This window comes from Puma concolor, chromosome C1, assembly GCF_028749965.1.
Source record: "Puma concolor isolate L17-30 chromosome C1, mPumCon1.1.hap2, whole genome shotgun sequence".
NCBI lineage: Eukaryota > Metazoa > Chordata > Mammalia > Carnivora > Felidae > Puma > Puma concolor.
Window position 1 is genome coordinate 40,068,526 of NC_141674.1, and position 20,187 is coordinate 40,088,712.

Below are 20,187 nucleotides of genomic sequence, written 5' to 3' on the forward strand. Positions count from 1 at the left end.
GGAAGCAACTTTCTTGGGCATAAAAAGGGTGAAAAGGTAAACAAGACTGCTGTGCAGGGCAGGGCTTATAATGAATGTAGACTGTTCCTAAGGCAGAAGGAAGTACCTGACCACTGAGAGAAATGCAGCTGCTGATGAGCAACCTCAGGAAAGGGCTTTTTATAATAACCCTGCATTAAGGGTGACTTGAAAGAGAAAGTTGTTTATTAATGAATAAAGTACCAAACAATTGTGTCCTAAGCATTTGGTTTTAAAGTTTTTCTAAAATATTTGGAACCAATTATTTCTGTTCTTTTACTGAGTGCCCACTATGTTCTAGGTACTGACGTTCTTCGTGCTGGGATGATAAGGCAAACAACATGCAATTTCTACCCTGCAAGCTCACAGTAGAGTGTGAAAATAAAAAAGAACTATAATTCATTGAATACAATCTGTAATAAAATTGTTTGAAAACTGTTGACATTTAGAATTATGCTCAGAGTTGAATTTTTGATAAAATTTGGAAAATATTTGGAAAGATTAATGTCTTGGGGCTTTAGTAGACAAGTCCATCTGAGGATCGGGCACTCTTTCCTCCACTACCAGAGATGGAGGAAGGAATAGCACACACACAAAATTATAGCAGGCAAAAACATGACCTTGGTAATTCTCATAGGACCAGGATTCTATCATCACCTGGTGGCAGAATACTGAAATTGCCAGCATAGGTTAGGTTTTTTGTTCTTGGGTTTGGTTTGGTTTTTTACTGTTATTGTTATACTGTCAGCAGATATCAATGACATTACTTTGAATGTTAGTTTCTGAATATATAATAACATAGAGAATAAGACTTAAATTTCTCTAGATCTACACTCTTCTATATAAGGTAGTATTTATAGTGAAGAGTGTGGATTGAGATTGGATATGTATAAATATGCCTCTTACTAGCTGTGTGATCTTGAGCAAATCATTTAAATTCCCTAATGTTTAGTTTCCCTATAGGAAATCTCAGAGTTATGTGATTAAATGAGATTTATAGGCAAAGTGTCTAGTGCAATGTTGGACACAGAGTAGATGTGCCATAACTATTAATTCCTATTCTTTTTATGAAAGTACTTACTGAATAAAAGGCCTGCTCTCCAACAGTCATATCATAATATTCCTCTTTTTATAAGTTTAAAAATATGGAAGAGATTGGAATAGACTTAGAGGAAACCTCAGAGGGGGTCTAGCTACAATGAGCTGGCTGCCAATATCCCCTTCCTTCCATACTCCCCCACCTTTGTTATTATATAAAATATCTGGAATTTTCCTAGACAAATCCTATCATTCTTTAAGCGTAGTATTAGTTCCAGCTTCTCCCCTGAAGGCTTTCCTCATCAATGCAGAAGGCATCCTCACCATCGACTATCCTTCAGTATTTTATTTTGGTACTATTCTTTTTATATTCCTTACACTATCAAGATTCATGCATAAATATGAATGTTTCTTTCCCAACCAAACTGTAAGCTTCTTGAAGGTGGGAATTATGACTTGTATTTCTTTTTATTCTTCACACTCAGAATTTAGCACTGAACTTTACCTATTGGACTAAGTCCTAATCTGCAGCAGACATTTTGGTTAGAACTGGAACAGCCCATTCAGCCTTTCTTAGTTATTATTGTCTTATTATTCTCTAAATGTTTTTGAGAGTCTTTGTATCTTCCTCAGCAAGATTGAATTATCTTATAGCTAGGTACTAATTCATACAGTTTTCCTTATTTTCCATATTAATAACAAGTACCATATAGAGTGCTGCCTCTACCAAGCCTATCTGTTTTAGTCTTGGCAGCAAACCTTCAGGGAAGTATTACTGTGCCCATTTTACAGGTGAGGAAACTGAGGCTTAGGCAGCCTAGCATATCTTTTTCCCTAAGATGGTGTTTAGTGCCTCCTAGTTGAATCACATGAAATAGGCCTTGGGATAGTTTTTGAGATGATGTTGAATGGAATCGTTGATCTTTATTTCTTCCTCATAATTGAGTGTTGCCTGGAGCCTGGCTCTGTCCTGTAAGGGGCTCAGGACATCAGAGTTCATCCAACCGATGTTTGCTAAGCAGCTACTGTATGTAAGGAATTTTGCCAGATTTGGAAGAAGTAGAGAATTAGGTCTGAATCAGGTACTCATCCTACCTGCTAAAATTTTTTGCTTTCCAGCTTTAATCCTTTGTCTCACTCACTTCAGATTTATAGCCTGGTCATGATGACAGGCTAAATGAGATACATTTTGAGGACATGTTTAGTTAGAAGCACTTCACAAAGAAATCTCTTGGTCACTTTTAGATGAGAAAAAATTACATCTTTTTCTTTCTCTTCTAGTCTGTATCCATCTTCCTCATTCATTCAACAGATATTTATTAAGCATATTCTTCTATGAAGTGATGGAGAGGAAGTCTTACTTTTAGATAAGGAAAACACCTTTCTAGAAGAATGCTTAGATATAACCGTTGTGATTCCTATGATGTTGTGTGAAATTGTGCATATCAAGTGCCTAGTGTAGTGTTCAGTATACAATAGACTGCTGGTAAAAAACAGTTTTTATTTGTACTTTATAAGTCCTATTATTTTATTTCTTCTTCTCCTCCCTCTCCTCTTCTCATCTTCCCTTCCTTCTCCTTCTCCTCCTCCTCCTTCTTCTACAATACTTTTTTACGATACTATACATTTTTTCTTTATTTGTAGTTGCAGAATTATGAGTCCAGAATTTTTTTTGAAAAAACTCTTGTGTTGAATTATTTTCTAAACTGTATTAATCTGGTTAAACACTGAATCCTTTGATGGTATGGCTATTCCATATTTATCTGTTCAGTGGCCTTTGATTTGTAAAGATTTATATTTACATGAGGGTATTTTGTTTGTTTCTTTTTTTATTATTTTTAGTGAAGCTCATCTGAGCTGAAATGGAAAGGCCCCAAATCCTTTAATGCAGGGATCTTCAGAAATCTCTGTGTGTTTGCACATTGACCCTGTTGAGTTTTCTTAGGCTGTGATGAAGAATATAACAGTGAAAAGTCCAGACAGGGACTCCACCTAAATTAGATTTTTTTTTTATAAATGTGTATTTACCTTTTTCAGAATTTTGTAAGTAAGGCAGTTTTCTTGTCCTTTAAATTTTCTTTCCCAGAAAGACATCCTAGTGCTTTAAGGGAATGGTCAAAGGCACTTTTGAAAAAGCGTACCTTAATTCTGAAAAGAAATCTTCTGCTTTCAGCTGCTTTTCTAGCATAAGGCATAGGAATGGAAAGAAAATGGGAAGATCAAGTGTGAATCAACCCAGAGGTTGGTTTACCTGCACAGGTGAACTCTAGGCAATTTAAGTGGACTAGACATCCATTTGTCACATTTTCCTAAACAGTAGCATTCTTGTAGCTCTTTCCTGCAATCCATAGTAGACAAAACTACTTAGGAAAGAGAAAAGCATCATACGGTCAGGTCATGTATCTCTAAGAGAACATCGACAGTGAATTCCAAGACTCCATGTCAGTCTGGTGCATTTTTCTTGCCTCTATGGTATGTTTCCATTTTCCTATAAAATTTGATTTAATGTGTTTAACAGGAAAAAGAAAGACAAAACCAGTGCCACAATTCATCAAAGGAAAATTAGGCTTTAAATTTTATCCAAAGCCTTTAAATAGAGTATACCGTTGTCTGGGCATACTGATTGTATTTTCTCTAAAGGAAGAAATGCCAACAGTTTTGGGTCTATTTTTCAAGGGAAGAGGGAGAAGATAACAAGAAATAGCAAGCACTACAGGAAAATGTCAGGTCATAGTCACTGATGATGCTATTTAAATGGTGTGCCATAATCATATTAGGACAGAGCACGTGGAATTCCTGATTTCTGCATGACAGTGAAGAAGGGCCAGCAATTATATGTGTGTGTGTGTGTGTGTGTCTGTCTGTTTGTTCTACCTTCCCACCCTATTTTGCTAATTCAATTGAGGTGCAAGAAGAGATAATCCAGATACCCAGAACAGGAGGAAAAAAGTCTGCAGCTGTGCTGGGAGGGACTGGTGTGAAGAGAGAGGCTCAGTCAGACTTGGAGTTTTGTGCTATTGCACGTGAATGCTCTGGAACTGCCCTAATCGACTGAAAATGAGCCGGCTACGGTCATATGGAACAGGTCTGTTTAGCCACATCGCTGGGTAGCATGGCAGATGGTAGACCGTCAATGGGTGGTATTGATTGGCTGGATTTGCCTTAGGGTAACAAGACTATGGTCCTTAAAACCCTGCTTCATCTTATTTTCCTTTGTGTAACTACGTACAGTTGTGGTTTACTCTTCTCACTCCCCAAGCCCCCAATATCTCCCTTTTTCTTTTTTCAAATCAAAAGCCTTTCCTGGTAATCAAAATAGAGAGGTTACCTTGAGATAAACACTCTTTAAATTATCACCAAGGCAAGAAAACTCGGGAATATTTTATTTACTAGGCTGATTACATTTTAATGTTTGAAGAAAGTGACATTTTTTAATTAGTGTTTAAGACATATGGTGAGTGTACAAATTAGCTTATTTCATACAACCAGAATTTGATGAGAGCAACTCCTTCTCATTCCCCAGTTTAAAATTGTCACTTGAAACTTAATATATGCGAGGAGGTTAAATGGTATTAAGCAAGGCAGCCTAGACTTAAACATGAAGGAGACAGTCACTATTGTATGTGGCTAAATATTGCCTGGATGGGCTGGAAAAATACTAGTATCGACATTTGTGTTTGCAAGAGGATGTGTAAATTCTAGGGCATTAATTTTGTCCAGCCAAGAAAACAAAATTCCAGGTATCTGTGTGTGTTGGTTTCTCTTTTAGATACGAGAGAACGTAAAATAGTGCATGCATGCTCTTTAATAATATCCTCCTTTAAATCAGGCCATATAACAATATAAGGGATGAGATTTATTTATGTCCAGGTGATTCTTTATCTTTGAACATCCACCTTCCATCACTTGGGGCTTTCAGCTTGGGACATTCTATTTATTCCTGGCAGAGGAGCAAATTAATTGGAATAGAATTGTACAAAGGAGATACCAAGTTAGCTATACATCCAAAATAACACAGGACAGAAATGTTCCACGTTGAGGTGGATCTTAGGGAAAAAGAATAGGACTGAGGAGAGATATGATTCATTTGCTCTTGTGGTCATTTATAGCTATTGGTATAATTATATTTTTAAAAGAGATGCTTAAGATTTTGTTTCTGTTTTTTTTTCCAGTGTCTTTATGTTTAAGCTTTTGGTTATTTCCTATCATAAAAGACCCTATCAAATAACCTCATGCTTTACTCAGAAGAAAAGTTGTACAACCCTTAAACTCTCTCCTCCATCTTGTATGTGATTCATCCATATGCTCACTTTTGATCGGTTTTTATCACGTGAGTCAATATTCTTCTCTTTTTGCTAAAGGAAAATATTTCCAGGGAGTTTTTGGTCCCTCCCCCACGGCCCTGCTCTGTGTTGATTGCATTTTCCTTGTTCATCCTTTGCTGAATGAAACAAAGCATGTTTGTGTTTCATTCTTCACAGTTCTTATTAGAATGGGTGATGGTGTTTTGTTTCCTCCCTATAAGTCAGGAGAAGGAATTTTATTTGTTTATTTTGACAAGATACAGAGAGATACAAGACACGATGCCTATCATGTCACACTGTACACCTAAAAGGCGGGGGCAGGGGTGGGGGGGAACACCACGATCCTTTAAGATGGTTCATTTGAATCTGTGCACTCTACCCACCTGGTGGTTATATAGTGAACTGTTACTTTAAAGAGTAGTTTAAACACCAGCCATGTTTGGGGCAGGCTGCTCTTGCAAAGAGAGCAGTACATATAACAGGAGTCTACTGTGTGTGAGATAAGGGGAAAATTCAGCTCATTGACTAGAGGTTTTAATGTGCGAACTCTAGGGAAATAATATATTGACTGTTCCGTGGCGCGCAAGAAAATTGAAGAACCCTTTGCAGACGGAGTGCTTTGCAAAGGATTCTATCTGTTTCTCTTAAAACAAAATCTGTGGCAAGATGTTTGAAATCAGCAGGACGCTTAATGCTGCTTTGTTAAATAATGAGGTAATATTTTGTCACTTTTTTTCTGGGCAGCATCTGTTTCCCTCCCCCCCCCCCTTCATTTTTTTCCCCCTATGTTTATGAAGGATTCTTTTTTCTTTTTTTTTTTTTCCTCTTTTTTCTTTTTCTCTTTCTTTTTTCTTCTCATGGAAGTCAAGGAATACAATTCACGCTTCCCTTTCTGTTCCTTCCTTTTGGTGCTTTTGGAGAATTTGGTTTGTCTTTTTTATTTGCAGTTTCAGCCGGCTGCTGTTTCCTAGCCCATTGTGCCACGTAAGGCTTCTCCACTGCGCGGAGTAGGTAGTTATTAACGCTGAATTGGCTTCTGGTACAGTCCATCTGGACTCTGTGTGGGAAAGCTGGCTGCCGGCGACTGATGCTGACATATCTGCAACCTTTGGGATGTGTGCATGGTGGCAAGGGGCTGACTGATATGAGATTACTTCTTTTAAGGGAAATTGTTATTAATGAGTCAAGAAACTGCTCATTTATGGTAAGAGGGATACAGCGGCACTGGCAGCCCCACAGCTCTGGGATATCATTTTTAGGTTGCCTTAGCTGCCTGAGTGAGACAAGTTTCTTTCTGTGGTGGTGGAGGATTGTGGCAGAAAAAAAAATCATGCATGACTGGGAGACTCGCCTGCCTGATTCTTGAGATAATATATTGAGAATCTGTTGCTTTACAAATGTCACACCACTGATGGAGCGGTCAGCCCCTCACTCTGAAAGATGAATGGTACTATTGGAAATGCAATAATAAGGTTGACTTTTCCCAACAATAGGATTCTGCCTTTGTCTTTAGAGAAAAGGCCTCTGAGGACATTTGTGCATTTGTTTGAGGATTCCGTTGAAAGACTTTAGAGTGGAGGTTTTTTGGAGAAGTAATCAATATACAAAGTGCATGGATTTTTTTAGCCTAGCACAACCAGCTAATTATTTATACTGTAATATACAGTTCCTGTTTCAGAAAAGTGGCCAGAACATCTTTTGATATACCTACTGTTGATTGATACCTAAGTGTGCTGAGATTAGTAAGGAAGGGAGAGAAGCTTTTAAGACATTCTGACTCTTATAACCTCCAGAGAGATACAAAGTAAAGATTTTGTTCTGGAGCGGAGCTGTTTTCATTTGTGTTTTTCAGCATTGTGTTCATGGTTTTCTTTTCACAATATTTTGATATTGATAGGATTGCATTCAGAGTTTCTGTTGTTGATTTGGGGCACCTGTACCTTCCCTGTGTCTGTATGTTGAGCTCTTTAGAACACTTAACCTATGAATTCGTCCCTAGAACACAGTTCAACAGATACTATAGTACTGTTGTGACTTGTAGGACTCTGTATATTTGCTGGAGAAATTATTTTAAAAGTTTACTTAGACCAGTATTGTTTCACCATAACTATTGTTACCATTTTAACATTCCTACTTTTCTCTTTCATGTATTTTTATTTCGAACAGCTGAATGTATCATAGAGTGTACCCAGCACATACCGTTTTGTGGTGTATCTGTATTTTTAAAAGTGTGAATATGTACATTTGTGTGTGTGTGTGTGTGTGTGTGTGTGTGTGTGTGTGTGTGTTCATGAAATAGTAGCTGGGAAAAAAACAGTTTTAATTTTTTTTAATATAAAGGTCATTTTCTTTTCTAACAATTTTTCATGGGCCCGTCTTTTCTTGGACTTTGAAGCCCAGAGTGTAGCATGATTTTCGGCCTCTATTTCTATTCTGCCCAGTCCCATCTTGCTGTCAACTACAGCCAAAGATTTAAAATAATGTTGAATTATTTCCTTAGTAATACTTGTTACCTCTGTGTATTCATTGAGGAACAAATTGACTAAATTGTGAATTAAATAGCAGTAATTTAGCCTTTTGGATAGAAGTAAAGCAGAAACTCTTCAGGTAAGCCACTTTAAAACCCAAACCAGAACAAATTACTATCCTATTGGAAGACTGGTGTCGCAGAGGTTATGACATGTGTAACATGGGCAGACAAACTGTATACATCACCACACACTTGCTAAATAGCTCTTTGCAAGTCTTTCAAGGGGCCAAAGATAAAAGACATCTTTTGAAGGAGAGAAGCAAAATCACGTGTTCAGTTAAGCAAGATGAGCCCTCTGCACCGGTTATGAAATGATGCTGTTGTCAAAAGCATGTTTTACCATTCTCTATAGCAGTAGTGAAAGCAGAGAAGATGTGTTTTAGTGGATTTTTAAAAATTCAGATCATGCCTCTATCCAAGTTGAGAAATCTATTCATTTAAATAAATCATTCATCATTCTCTGTTTTGAAAAGCTCAGACAGAAGGCAGAAAGGTAGAGGCTGACAGCTTTTCCCCTCCCCCCCCCAGCTTTTTTCTTTTTTTTATTAGGAAGTAGTTTTCTGAAGCAAACTTGTATGAACCCAGTTCACAGAACAAGCACAGTCTCAAACTTGCCTTCTCTTGAAACCCTGGCCATGTTAGCTGCACAAGGAGCATTACTTACTGAAAATCAGCAATATTAGGAAATAATAAAGTTAAAATGTGGATGTATTAGCACATTAAAGTGCTTTTGTTGTATCTTTAAGCCTAGAGGCAGATCATTAAATATGCATTTCGCTAGAAAGCAACTGTCCAGAAAGATAAGGTGGTTGAAAATATTCCATACTGGAAAAGCCCTCTGTCAAAGGGGTTTGATGGTGCAGCCCTCAGGACAGGGGAAAGGGAGGACACTCCCACTATTAAGGTTTGCAAGCGGCGGGTGACCTGCAGTTGTTACAGTACTTTTGAGCTGGGAGGAGAGAAAAGGTAAAAATACAAGTATGGCTGTTGTTGCTTCTGCCTGGCCTTAATTACCAGACACAAGAAGCAGTTCAGAAATCTGGTCTCTGTTGTTGTAGAGGTCACCAAATCATTAACATCGTCAATCTGGCAGTAGCTAATTTAAATAGCACCTGATGTTGCAACGCCTCCCTTCCTTTCCCCAGCCAATCAGATCCTGGCTTCGGCTGACAGATGGTCCCATAAATGGATGTAAAAAGGGGAAGCTTCGAGCCAATTTCAGCAAGGCTCTGTTCAGTTGTTCTTATCTACATCCTAGAATCGGGGGTTTCAGCTCACTGCTCCTTTTCTTTCTTTTTTTTTTTTCTTTCTCTCCCCCCATCCCCTCCCCCCAAATAATTGATTTACTTTACAATCATCCACACTGTGTTTTGTGGATCTTTAAATATATATAACAATAGTAGTCATTTAAAAAATACATTCTGAAACCTTTGCAAATTTTAAGAGAAGAGTCGAAGCTCTGCGAGACCCAATATTTGCCAATAAGAATGGTTATGGTAGGTATGACTAGATTTATAATCTGTTGTTTGTGTTGCTGGAGGGAAGAAAAACATCTACACCTTGACCAGTCTTATGCTTGCACAAGAGTTTAGTTCTCTGCTGCTGTTTGGTTCCTACATTTACTATCTCTTTTGTGTAGAGAGTGCCGGTAGGTCCTTTTATTGAAAAGCAGTGGGGAAATAGATTGTCATTTTTAACAGGTCATTGTCAATTTTCCCTTCAACATAAAGGAGGGGGGTGATGTAGAGGGGAGGTGGGCCGAAATAATTGCTGATTTTTTGAAAGAGATTATATTACATGAGACCATATTGGCAAAAAAAAAAAAAGGGGGTTTTGTTCTGTGTTTTTTTGTGAGGGAGAGGGGGTTTGTCTATGTGCCTGGGTTTTGTGGGGCTGGAGGGGATGTAGCAGGGTTAGGAATCTCCATTTCTGTGCTGGAAATTTAAAGCTCGAGAGGCAGTTCCTGGATACTGAACGTTGAGATGGGCAGTTGTGTTTCGGGGGACTGCGCAGTCAAAACGGCAAAGAGAGTGATTTATTTGGGCTTCAGTAAATGCTGCATCTTGTATTTCAAAGAGTTTCCTGTCATGACCTCATAAAAAAGAGGAGGCGGCTTGTATGTGTAGCGGTGCCTGGCGTGTTGAGTTGTTGCTTCCTTCTCTGGGCAGCAGCTCTGTAAGAAGGAATGTCAGCTTTTACATAACGTTCCTTTCCGCTTTTGACACACTGTGTGAGGGTCCATCTTCTTCTGATCACAGATGGAGTGGAATGGCTTGAAGATGGTAAGTGAAAATTCAGAGGAAGGCAGCTTGGAGATTCCAGCCTTGTGTGTGTGTGTGTGTGTGTGTGTGTGTGTGTGTGTGTGTGTGTAAGGATGATGGACTGTGCATCGTAAATCACTGTGCAGATCGTGTGTGTGTCTGTGTGTGTGTTTATTAGTATTTCTCTTTTCTGAAACCCAGCATCCATCTCCAAGTGTAATGGCACTGCATGCACACAAGGCACACACACTGCCTCTTCCATCGAACACACATTTAGCCAAGCGAGGCTGGTGTCTTTTTTGACAATCACAATGTCACCGTAGCTGTTGGCTGGCGTGTCCACCGCCTCTGTGAGCTTTCAACAGAATTACATGACTGTTAAAGTTAAAGGCACATTTCTTTTTCAGTCTCCTGCTAGGAGTGATGGGGAAGGCTGGGTACGAGGGGTGGAGGAGGTGAGGTTCAGTACCAGCAGATGCAATTGTGAAGCAGGACTTTTGGATGTGGAAAGGGAAGTGGAAAACCATTCTGCCAAAGTAGTAAATCTATTTTTAGCATCATCTTTTTCGGGAAAAAAAGAAGCAGGGAAACTCCTTGAGTGCCGCTCCTGTCGCCTGATGTTGACCCTGAAGATATGGCACAAAATGGCACAATCAAATGCCACGAGTGCCCACTTTGACTTTGAATTTCACCAGCAATAGCTTTCACAGGGTTTCAAAGCCGGGTATGTGGGGAGGCTGTAAATTCATATCTATCTCACTTATTTTTTGCTAGAAAAGCCTGGGGAGGACTTTTCGCTCTGCATAGATGTTATAACAAAGCTGTGGTCTTTTTCCCATTCTTAGAGGATTGCCTTTGTCTGGCTGCTTGTTTTGATGGGTGTAAAACAAATAAGATTAGACCGAGCAGCCCAACTGAAAGCGATAGCTGGGAGGAAAACCCAATGAAAGGTTGCCGGGGAAACGAACAGAGGAAAAGCCGAGTAGGGAGCAGGTGGCTATCATGAGAACACACTGCAAACAGTGTAAAAAAGGGGGGGAGGACAGGACCTCGATTATCTTTGCTGTTCTTTGTGGCCGGCCCAACTTTAATTATTCTTTATAAATAGGTGTTAATTACATTTCTAACTCTGGTTTACAGTGATTTTTAGAAATCTATTTTTAAGCATCTGTTCTGTCTCTCCTGTTTTTTTTTTTTTTTTTTTTTTTTTGGTTTAAAAAATAGAGAGGGAGAGAGAAGAAGAAGAAGAGGGGGGAAGGGAGGGAAGGGAATCTTGCTTTTTTTTTTCCTCTCTCTCTCTTTACCCCTTTCCCCTGCTGTGAAATTGTACGTGCGAAAAATCGCAAGGAATCCTGTGAGGCCATTTGAAAAAAATGTAAATTATATTGAATGAAGTTGACGGAAGCATAATAGTGAACTCCCACAGCTGATAGGTTCTGCAAATGATTTCTTAGAAATTTCCAGCAAATATCCATTGGAGAAATATAGGTAGTATAGATTTACCCTAAAGCAATGATTTTGTGCTAGCTGATATTGGTGTTTTTACTAAATCAGATGTTGATACTACAATTCCAGGGAGTTCATTGTATCTTTCATTTTATATCCCGAGTAGAAATTACTTTTAAAAATAATCAATGAAAAGCTGCATTCTAGCCTCTTGCTTCGTTTACCTCTCCATACCTCCAACCACAAGGTCCATCAGGTGTACCCTTGCAACCACTGCAGTGCATTTGGTCCTGGGTCTAGTCTTGGCATAAACTGAGCGAAAAGCTGATTTTTTTTTTAGAGTCTCTGAACGTCTAGGACCCGTGCGTGCCCTGGGTGACAGGCATCTCTCCCTTTTCCTCTGAGTGTGCTTTACTAGTAGTCTCTTTTTCTCATGATGGTGGGTACCAGAAGGACTGAAAGGTATAGTGCTTAGGCAAACAGGAGGTTGCATAAAAACCATGATCTGTTCTGGTTTCTTCCAAATTAGATACACGATCAGGTAGCTAATATTAAGCCCAAAATGAGAGATTTAAAAATACTGAAATACGTTAAAAGGTTCAGAAATGTAATTGGCTTTACTGAAAGTGCTCTTAATTTTTACTCTCTCCATTGCAAATCTCTGCACTCACCCCCACCCCCCCCCCACCCCCCGCCCTTTCTTTTTACCTTGCAAGACGCTTCTTTTTGTTTTGTCTTCTTATTGGGGGATTTTTTTTTATTTGTTTTGACTCTTGAAGTAAAAATAAATAAACTTATTTTTGTCATATGTCATATACTTGAACCTTTGCTCTCTGTCTTGAGCATATGTCTCTCTTAAAAATTAGAATAGGTTTTTTTTATTATCTCTAACATATTTTTTTCTGAGGAATTTCTAGCATATTTTCCTTAGGGCAAAACCATTTCCATAGAACTAGCACTTTGTCTTGGGTTGTAAAAAAAGACACGTGGTTCCACTGCTGACCTTTCTTGCTTCTTTGTCTTAAAAACATTAATGCCTACTACCTGCACGAGGAGGTGTGCCTTTATGGAAGCACTAGGCTAAGAGTGCATTTATTGAGAAATGAAAATCTGATCGGATATATTTCTGCAAAAAATACCTGACTACATCCCAGGCTTAATGGTCAGAATTTCTGTATACCTCATTGTAACATATTGGCTAAATCGTTTAATATTCAAATTTTTAAAAGGATAGAATGAACATAGATAGGGAAGTAGCTGAGAAACTGCTTTGAGAATCATTGACTTATAAGATAATTTTAATATCTCAGAAAAAAAGCCTAACAGACAACTTGAGCACTCATTTTTGTAATCTCAGTTCCGCTCATTTCTAACTGCCATTCATTCAAGTCGTCCTCCTGGCCAGATATAGATGAGCTTGCTTCTGTTTGATAGTTTTCCAAAGCCTTCAAACTTTTTTCTCTCCCGATAGCTCTTCCTTGGTCCTTTGAACACTCAAGGATTTTGTTGTGAGGGGAAGGCCAGATTGTTATGAGCTAATAACGATCGAATATTTGTTTTAAAGAAAGAGAAAGAAAATGAGCTACGTGTTTGCATTTTAGTTCTTAACTCAGTCTTGAAAAAGGGTCTGAGACGTGATAGACTTCAGGTATTCTAAACTTAGCATTTCTGTTGGGGATAATCTATTTGACATTTCAAATCTAGAAATCATTGCCTGAATAGTGCTTTGTGTGTGTATTCAGGGTCTCTAGAAGAATTTGTGGGTAAATCAAGGTGTTTTTCTCAAGAATTACCATGAACAATGAAAGGGTTTCCGTCAGGGCAAGTCCTTTCTTTGGTTTGATTTCTTCCCTTTGCACTTATTTCCTTATTGTGGGTGGAATCTTTTCCTATATGTAGACCAAATACTATTCCTTCCATGAGGATATACGCTGCTTCAATTAGCCCTTGGCATCTTAATGCCTTATTTTAATTTAAAAAAGAAAAAAGAAAACTGAAACAAATTGTGTGTACCACAAATAAGGAATGGCGGTCTTGATAGAGGTCATTGTATGTGAACAGAAGTACTTTGGCCTTGACAAATTTCTTCATCAGTTCCAATGATCTGTGGCCACCAGGCACTTAATTTATATGTCTGGACACTTAATATGTACATTTGTTGGTGAGCTGGCCAGCGGATGCTAGACACATGAGTGTGCGCTGGCAAATGCTGCAATGCAGTATTTTTTCCCAATGTCATTGGGAATTTGGGGGGTATGAAGGGACATAAACATTCTCAAGCTTTTATCTTACCATCTTCCAGTAGATGGACCATGTTGCACAGAATTGGCCAATTCTCCTTTTGAAAGTGAAGTCAACCTTTTATTGCCCACTGTTCGTTCTTCCATGCGTTTGATAGATATGTGGAAATTATGTGTATGTGACAGAGGGAGACTCTGTGTGTGTATGTGTGTGTGTGTGTGTGTGTATCTGTGTAAGCATGTGTGTGTGTTTCTGGAATCCTGCACCTGTCTTAGGTTTTCCTTATTTGGTATTACCAAATGTGTATACATACTTGCAAGTATATGTGCATCTAAAAATGGAAAGAAAACCAAACTGGGCTGGCTTCCCATAGAAAGTGGCTTCTCCTCCTCACAGACTCCAAGAGTTTTCTTATTAGAAGAAATATAAAACTCAATCAAAAAAGATATATCCGGACCCTGCAGACTTCCATTCGTAACCAAACACCTTTCTTTAGTTGCCACTTGAGAAACTATAAATGTGCAAATCCCTAACAGTGTTTGTGACCTAGAAGCTGCTCTTTCAATCAAGGGGTTGGGTTCAAATTAAAATGTATATGTTTGTGGAAGGAGAGTTGTTTTTTCTTTGGGAACATTTGAACCTAATCTTTAACCATTGGTAAAAACAAGTAGGAGGTAGGGTGGCTGTGTTAGCAGTTTGTGCATTGTTTTGTGAGTTTGTGTGTGTATGTGTGTGCTTTAGAAACATCCTTTTATTTTTAAAATCTCAGTGTATTTTAAAGATAGAGGGCCATTATAGGTCAGTGGCTTTTTAAAGGTAAAAAGAAAGGTGACTGGGGGTGGGTGGGAATTGTCACAAGCAGTAATTGTCATAAATTACTCATCTAGAAATGGAAAGGAAAAAAAAAGGCCGGAGGACAAGAGTGGAGAGAGGTACCAACATGTGGATCCGCACTTGCCGATATAAGAGATAATGAGTGATAAATTTGAACTGGTGCAGTGCGGGATGCCCGATAATTTCTCAGAACCTTGACTTTGCAGGTTCATTACTTCCTTGCTTGCTTGTTCACACCTTTAATTATATCCAGTTTGGGATGCTAGCTAGGGGCACCAAAGATGAGCCATTTTGTTTGTTGTTTACTTCATTAAGTATTCAGGCAGTGTGCTCACAATAGCTATGGAGCATCAGTGTTAGGAATCAAGCACTTTGGAAATGGAATTGTTACAAAAGAATAAAAAATAAGAAAGCAATCAGCCACCTAGCTTGCTTTGGCTGTTCACTCCGCTTAATGGTAATATTTATGCTGTTCCTTGTACATTCATTAAGAAATAAATTATGCAGTGTTAGAGTCCTAATTTGCTGGTGGCTCCCCTAAACCCTGTCACTCTCTCTACCTCTTTTCTCTCTCTCCCCACGCTCCACCGCCAAGCTTTTGCCTTTTACTTGACCATTTTAGGACTGACCATTTTGCTTTGGGGAAGATCGTTATTCAGTTCCTCATTGTATTTAATACCAGAGATATTTTCTTCTCAATATGGATCTTTCTGTATAAGGATCATGAAATGCTGAACACCATAAAGGAATCTTTAAATAATTTTTGTTGAGGAAGCAGTGAAAATGTTGAAGAAATAAGGTCAATGTAATTGTTGTGCTTGGGTTTTGTATTTTGTTTTGTTTTGTTTTTGGAAAGCCTTATTTTTAACCAAAAAAAGTAAAGTGCAAAACTAGCATATGTGATTTTTTTTAAATGGATAAAGATTACAAGTCATAGGTATCTCTTAAAAAACTTACCTTGGACTCTGGTTTGAAAAATAATATTTAAACTCGAGTTTAATTTTTAAATTGTTCATGTTAAAGCTATAAAATGTTATTCATAAACATTTTTTCTATAAGAAGTTTAGTTCTATTTTCAGGATACGAGGAAGCAGAGAAACCATCCTAGCCAAGATGGCGAATTCTGAAAAACACACTACAGGGTGGAGGTTTCCCCCTCTCTGCACTTTGTGGCATTGAATCCACTCCTGCTTGTTGTATGAATCAGTTACCTGCTGTCATCTACTGTCTTGTAGCAACTAGCCCTTGAAGTTGTTTTCCCAACTGTGTTCATAGTAGAGGTTAGCTATCATTTGTTGTTGGATGAAGATGTGTTTGTTGAGGACTTGCTATGTGTATTTCTTTGGAAGGTGGAATTCAGCTTCACCGTTTTCTTTTTCTTCTGACACTGATCAAAAAACTTCTAAGAGGCTAAGTCCCTGTGATTGGGGCTAACGTTGTGGTGAGGGATTTTAAAGTTGGATGTTACATAATGAGGTTTGTGTCAAGTTATGAGAAGAGATCTGTTTGAACATTCAAGTACACAAATGTTTTTCTTTTTGTATTTGTAAGAGCCTAGGCGTGACTCCAAAAGATAGATATAAAAGCGGGGGGGGGGGGGGGGGGGCGCGCCTGGGTGGCTCAGTTGCTTGAGTGGCTGACTTCTGCTCAGGTCATGATCTCGCGGTCCGTGACTTTGAGCCCCGTGTCAGGCTCTGTGCTGGCAGCTCGGAGCCTGGAGCCTGTTTTGGATTCTTTGTCTCCCCCTCTCTCTGCTCCTCCCCTGCTTGTGCTGTCTCTCTCTCTGTCTCTCAAAAATAAATAAATGTTAAAAAATTTTAAAAAGAAATAAAAGGTCTTCTGGACATTTTTGTCTATAAGGTTCCATATATGTAGATGTTTGCTTTCAGGAAAAGTAAAGTTTAGGCATTTGTGAGGAACTCGTCTCTCTGTCAGCTACTGTGGAGCTTGGCTAGAGCCTGTTAATTTTACAGAAATACGAATGCCTTTCTTCCAACAGAGATGACTCTTTGAGTACCTTTCCCCATGTCACCCTCCGGGGAGGACCTGAGAAGATAGTGGCCCTCTTGGCATGTACCTGTGCAAACTGTAAGTCTGCACATAGAGCAGAAATCATAGAGTAACTTTGTGACACACACTAAATACTGCATGGTGTGTGTGTGTGTGTGTGTGTGTGTGTGTGTGTGTGTGTGTGGCAGGGTATGTATAGATAGACAGCCATGACCCCCAGTGTGCTCTGGATGTGCCAATAATGGCTTCTGAAGTAGCCTATGTTTTCCTAAGCTGCCAGTCTAAACCTTCAGAGTTTTCCTTTCTAATTTGTACATGAAAAATAATAGGCTGAATTGAACTTTTTTTTCAAGTGCCCCCTTTGAAGATGCAGCAGTAGTAAATACAGCTTTAATGATAAACTTTAGCTCTAAGTGCTATTTAAAAGTCTGTCATGGAAAGCCTGAGAACTTGCAATCTTTACTAATGAAACTTTTATTAGGAGAGTGCTCACTTAAAATGGAGTAAACGACTAAGTCCCTGTAATGTGTGATTTTGACCAGATTTGACTCATCCTTTCTTATGTTACTTTTTGTAATGCAGCCAACCACACATCTAAAATTCTGGATATTGTACTTGTCTTCAATATTAATTATCTCTGTTGATGCACTGGGTACAGACAGTACAATTCCCACAAGTCCAGATTCTTACTGTAACACCAAAACAAAAGTGGTATTTATGAATAATATTGGGAAAGTTGTCCTCATAGTAACCATTCCCCAAAGGAAGCTTTACATAAATGTGCATTTATTATTCAGGATATTAAAAGGGAATCCTTAGCTTTTACATTTTAATTTGGGCTAAAATATGTAAATTGGTTTTATTTTGGAGTTGTTCTGTTTTAGGTGGCTTTGGGGGAGGATAACTTTCTAGCTTGATTATATTTTAATCGCCTCTGTAGTAGAAAAGGTTCCAATCCTGAAATCAACCTGGTTATTGTGATTAGGACCCAGAGGGCCAGTGTGCAGATGAGGCTAAATACATATCACATCGATTTGTACACATGTAGAAAAATTAGATTTGTTTCTACTAGATACCACTGTCTCCATGTCTTTATTGGCAGGGCCAGCTCAGAAGCCACGGAGCCACAAGTCTGCCTGTGGATTTACAGGACTTTCATGGTGTGCCTGTACAAGCAACCATCTGGAAATATTGCCGTTTGTCTTAAGAAACCGGGAAGGGCAAAGGACTTTAAAGTCAGGTGGATTTGGATTAGAATCCTGACTTTCCCTATTAGTAAAAGGGTGATCTTGGATGAAGTCCTTCAGCCTCTGAGCTTCAGTTTCCTCATCTTTAAGATGCAGATGATAATGCCTGACTCACAGGGTTTTTGTGAAGATCAAATGAGAAATGGTATGTGAAGGCATCAGTCATACACCTGAATATTAAAGGTGCTTAGAGGATGTTAGGTCTCCTTCAGTCTGCCCGTGCTAGATGTCCTGGGGAGAAGTGACATTGAATGATGCCCTCATAGTCTCTATCCTCTCCCCAGAACTCAAGGAAGGGGGCAGAGGTGGTGGCACAGTAATTTTTAAACACAGATAGTCCCTCAGTTCTTCCCTGGAATTGTGTGGCTTTATTAAGTTTCTCCTAGGGTTTTGTAAGGTACATTCACGGCCTCCTTTGGAATTAGAATTAACTTGGGATTTAGTTGTTAAAAGAGAAAAAAGGTGAACATAAAATTAATTTTAGTTGGTGCTGTTCTTTTTATTATTATTATTTCATGAGTCTGTTAGGAAATTCAGAAGTCAACTGATAAAAACCAAAAAAAAAAAAAAGTGAAGCTCATTAATGCAATATCATCTCTGCTAAAATATGTTATTATAACCTGTGACTTATTTGAATTTGGCCCAAACCAACTTATTTTGGAGCTATGTTTTCCCTCTTCACCACATCACCTTTTTCTTTCTGTCCTTTTTGTTTCCCCAAAAGACTGAATTTTGAAGTTCTGATTTTCAAGGAGTGGTGAAGAGGTTGAGGCAAAAAGTGGCTTAATGAGATTTTTCTAACTCGCCATCAGTTTTCTTTCTCCTGCTTGGTGAGGCAGGATGATGGATGGCTTTGGCAGTGCAAACAGTTCTAGAAGCGATTGCATTGACTGAAGAGGTGTGGGAGATGTGAGCAGAATGCTGTCCCTCAATTTATTACCTTCCCATTTGTAGGAAAGAAAGAGAAAAGAGTAAGACCTTGATGTAACTGTTGGTCACACACACTTGGGAAAGGTAGTGGTGTCAGGACTCGTGTTAAGCTGAGCCTAACTTTGTGCCTTTTTCCCAAGGCTCTGAAAGGGGGAATAAACAGGCACATTTAATAAAATTGACAACTTGCTTTAAATTGGGACCTGTTGCTGTCACAAGTGAGGACAAAGAAATAATACAAGTAGTACCTGAAGGTGCTTGAGACTTAAACTGAAAACATAACCTTTAGAACACGATTTTAATGTCATGGATTTTGGATTCCACTTTATATGGTCATGGGAAGGATGTGAAAGGGAGTAATTTTCTTTCCTTCAATTTAATCCTTAAAATCAGGGGAAGGATTATAAATTGATCTGATCCCCCAAGCACTATTTTCCAGGACTTATGCTTTTATAAAAAAAGACCCTTTACTGTGAAACAGACAATAGAATTTTTCTCTTTCCATGTGTATCTATTTCAAGGCTTCACCAAGTTCTTCTAAGGATTTTGTAAGCAGCCTCATATATGGTATGCAAGCTCTCTGGAAGAATTTAGTCGATTTTTACATTGTGTGTGTTCGGGCAGAAATACGCCAGTGGAAGAAAGGGGCTTGAATATGGAGAAGGGTAGAAGATGTTTCTGTACAGGTTAGCCTAGAAAAATCTCACACCTATTAATGAAGGACCAAAAAGAGATGATCAGGTGAATGATTTGAGCAGGTGACTAGACAGGGGAGGGGCAGGTGGATATTCTTAGGATCTCTTGGCTAGCTAAATGTTTGTATTATTTAAAAATTGACCCCTATTTAAGCCAGTACTTGAGTCTCAATTCCTTCTTGCTTTACACCACTGGCTTAAGGTTATCTGCAAGAAGAAAAGACTTTTAGCTTAGAGGAGCTTTAATAAAAACTCTTAAACAGGTCTCTAGTTGGTGTATTTTGGAGACAGGGCTTGCAGTTGCTATAATCATAACAGCACTCTTCCCGAACTACCGTTGTGTCAATTTTCTAAGAACAGAGGAGCAAGTTTGTATTTCTAGAACTTGAGCTATTCCCAGCACAGTGCTGCTGTAATGGATCTGTGACTAGGGAGATCATTTCTTATATTCACTTAACATTGTATAATTTTTGCTCTATGGTGTCAGGTTGATCTCCTTAATGTAGTTGGGGCATGTGTTATTAACCCCTTTTTATAGAAAATAAAGCTTAGCTGCCTGCCTTAGGATACGTGCTTAAGAATATCAGAAGTCTTAGCTCCAAAGTATTTAGGAATACATCCAGCTTAGCCAAA

The 20,187-nt window shown here is 38.7% G+C and overlaps 1 protein-coding gene across 7 annotated transcripts in view; it reads left to right on the forward strand.

Annotated features, from left to right (window-relative positions):
• Positions 1-20,187, forward strand: part of ELAVL4 (ELAV like RNA binding protein 4) — a 148,633-nt gene that overhangs the window by 47,966 nt on the left and 80,480 nt on the right. For 3 of the 7 annotated variants that reach the window (XM_086716928.1, XM_025912218.2, XM_086716930.1), the window contains exon 1: positions 6,433-6,564. The exons of 1 other annotated variant lie outside the window; for it this stretch is intronic. In XM_086716928.1, the coding sequence (XP_086573054.1) occupies positions 6,448-6,564 (117 nt within the window). In that variant the 5' untranslated portion in view covers positions 6,433-6,447. Of the gene's footprint in view, positions 1-5,954; positions 6,075-6,432; positions 6,565-9,092; positions 9,387-9,878; positions 10,173-20,187 lie in introns of those variants that run through there. 3 more of the 7 variants (XM_086716929.1, XM_086716933.1, XM_086716931.1) reach the window with 3 other exon arrangements.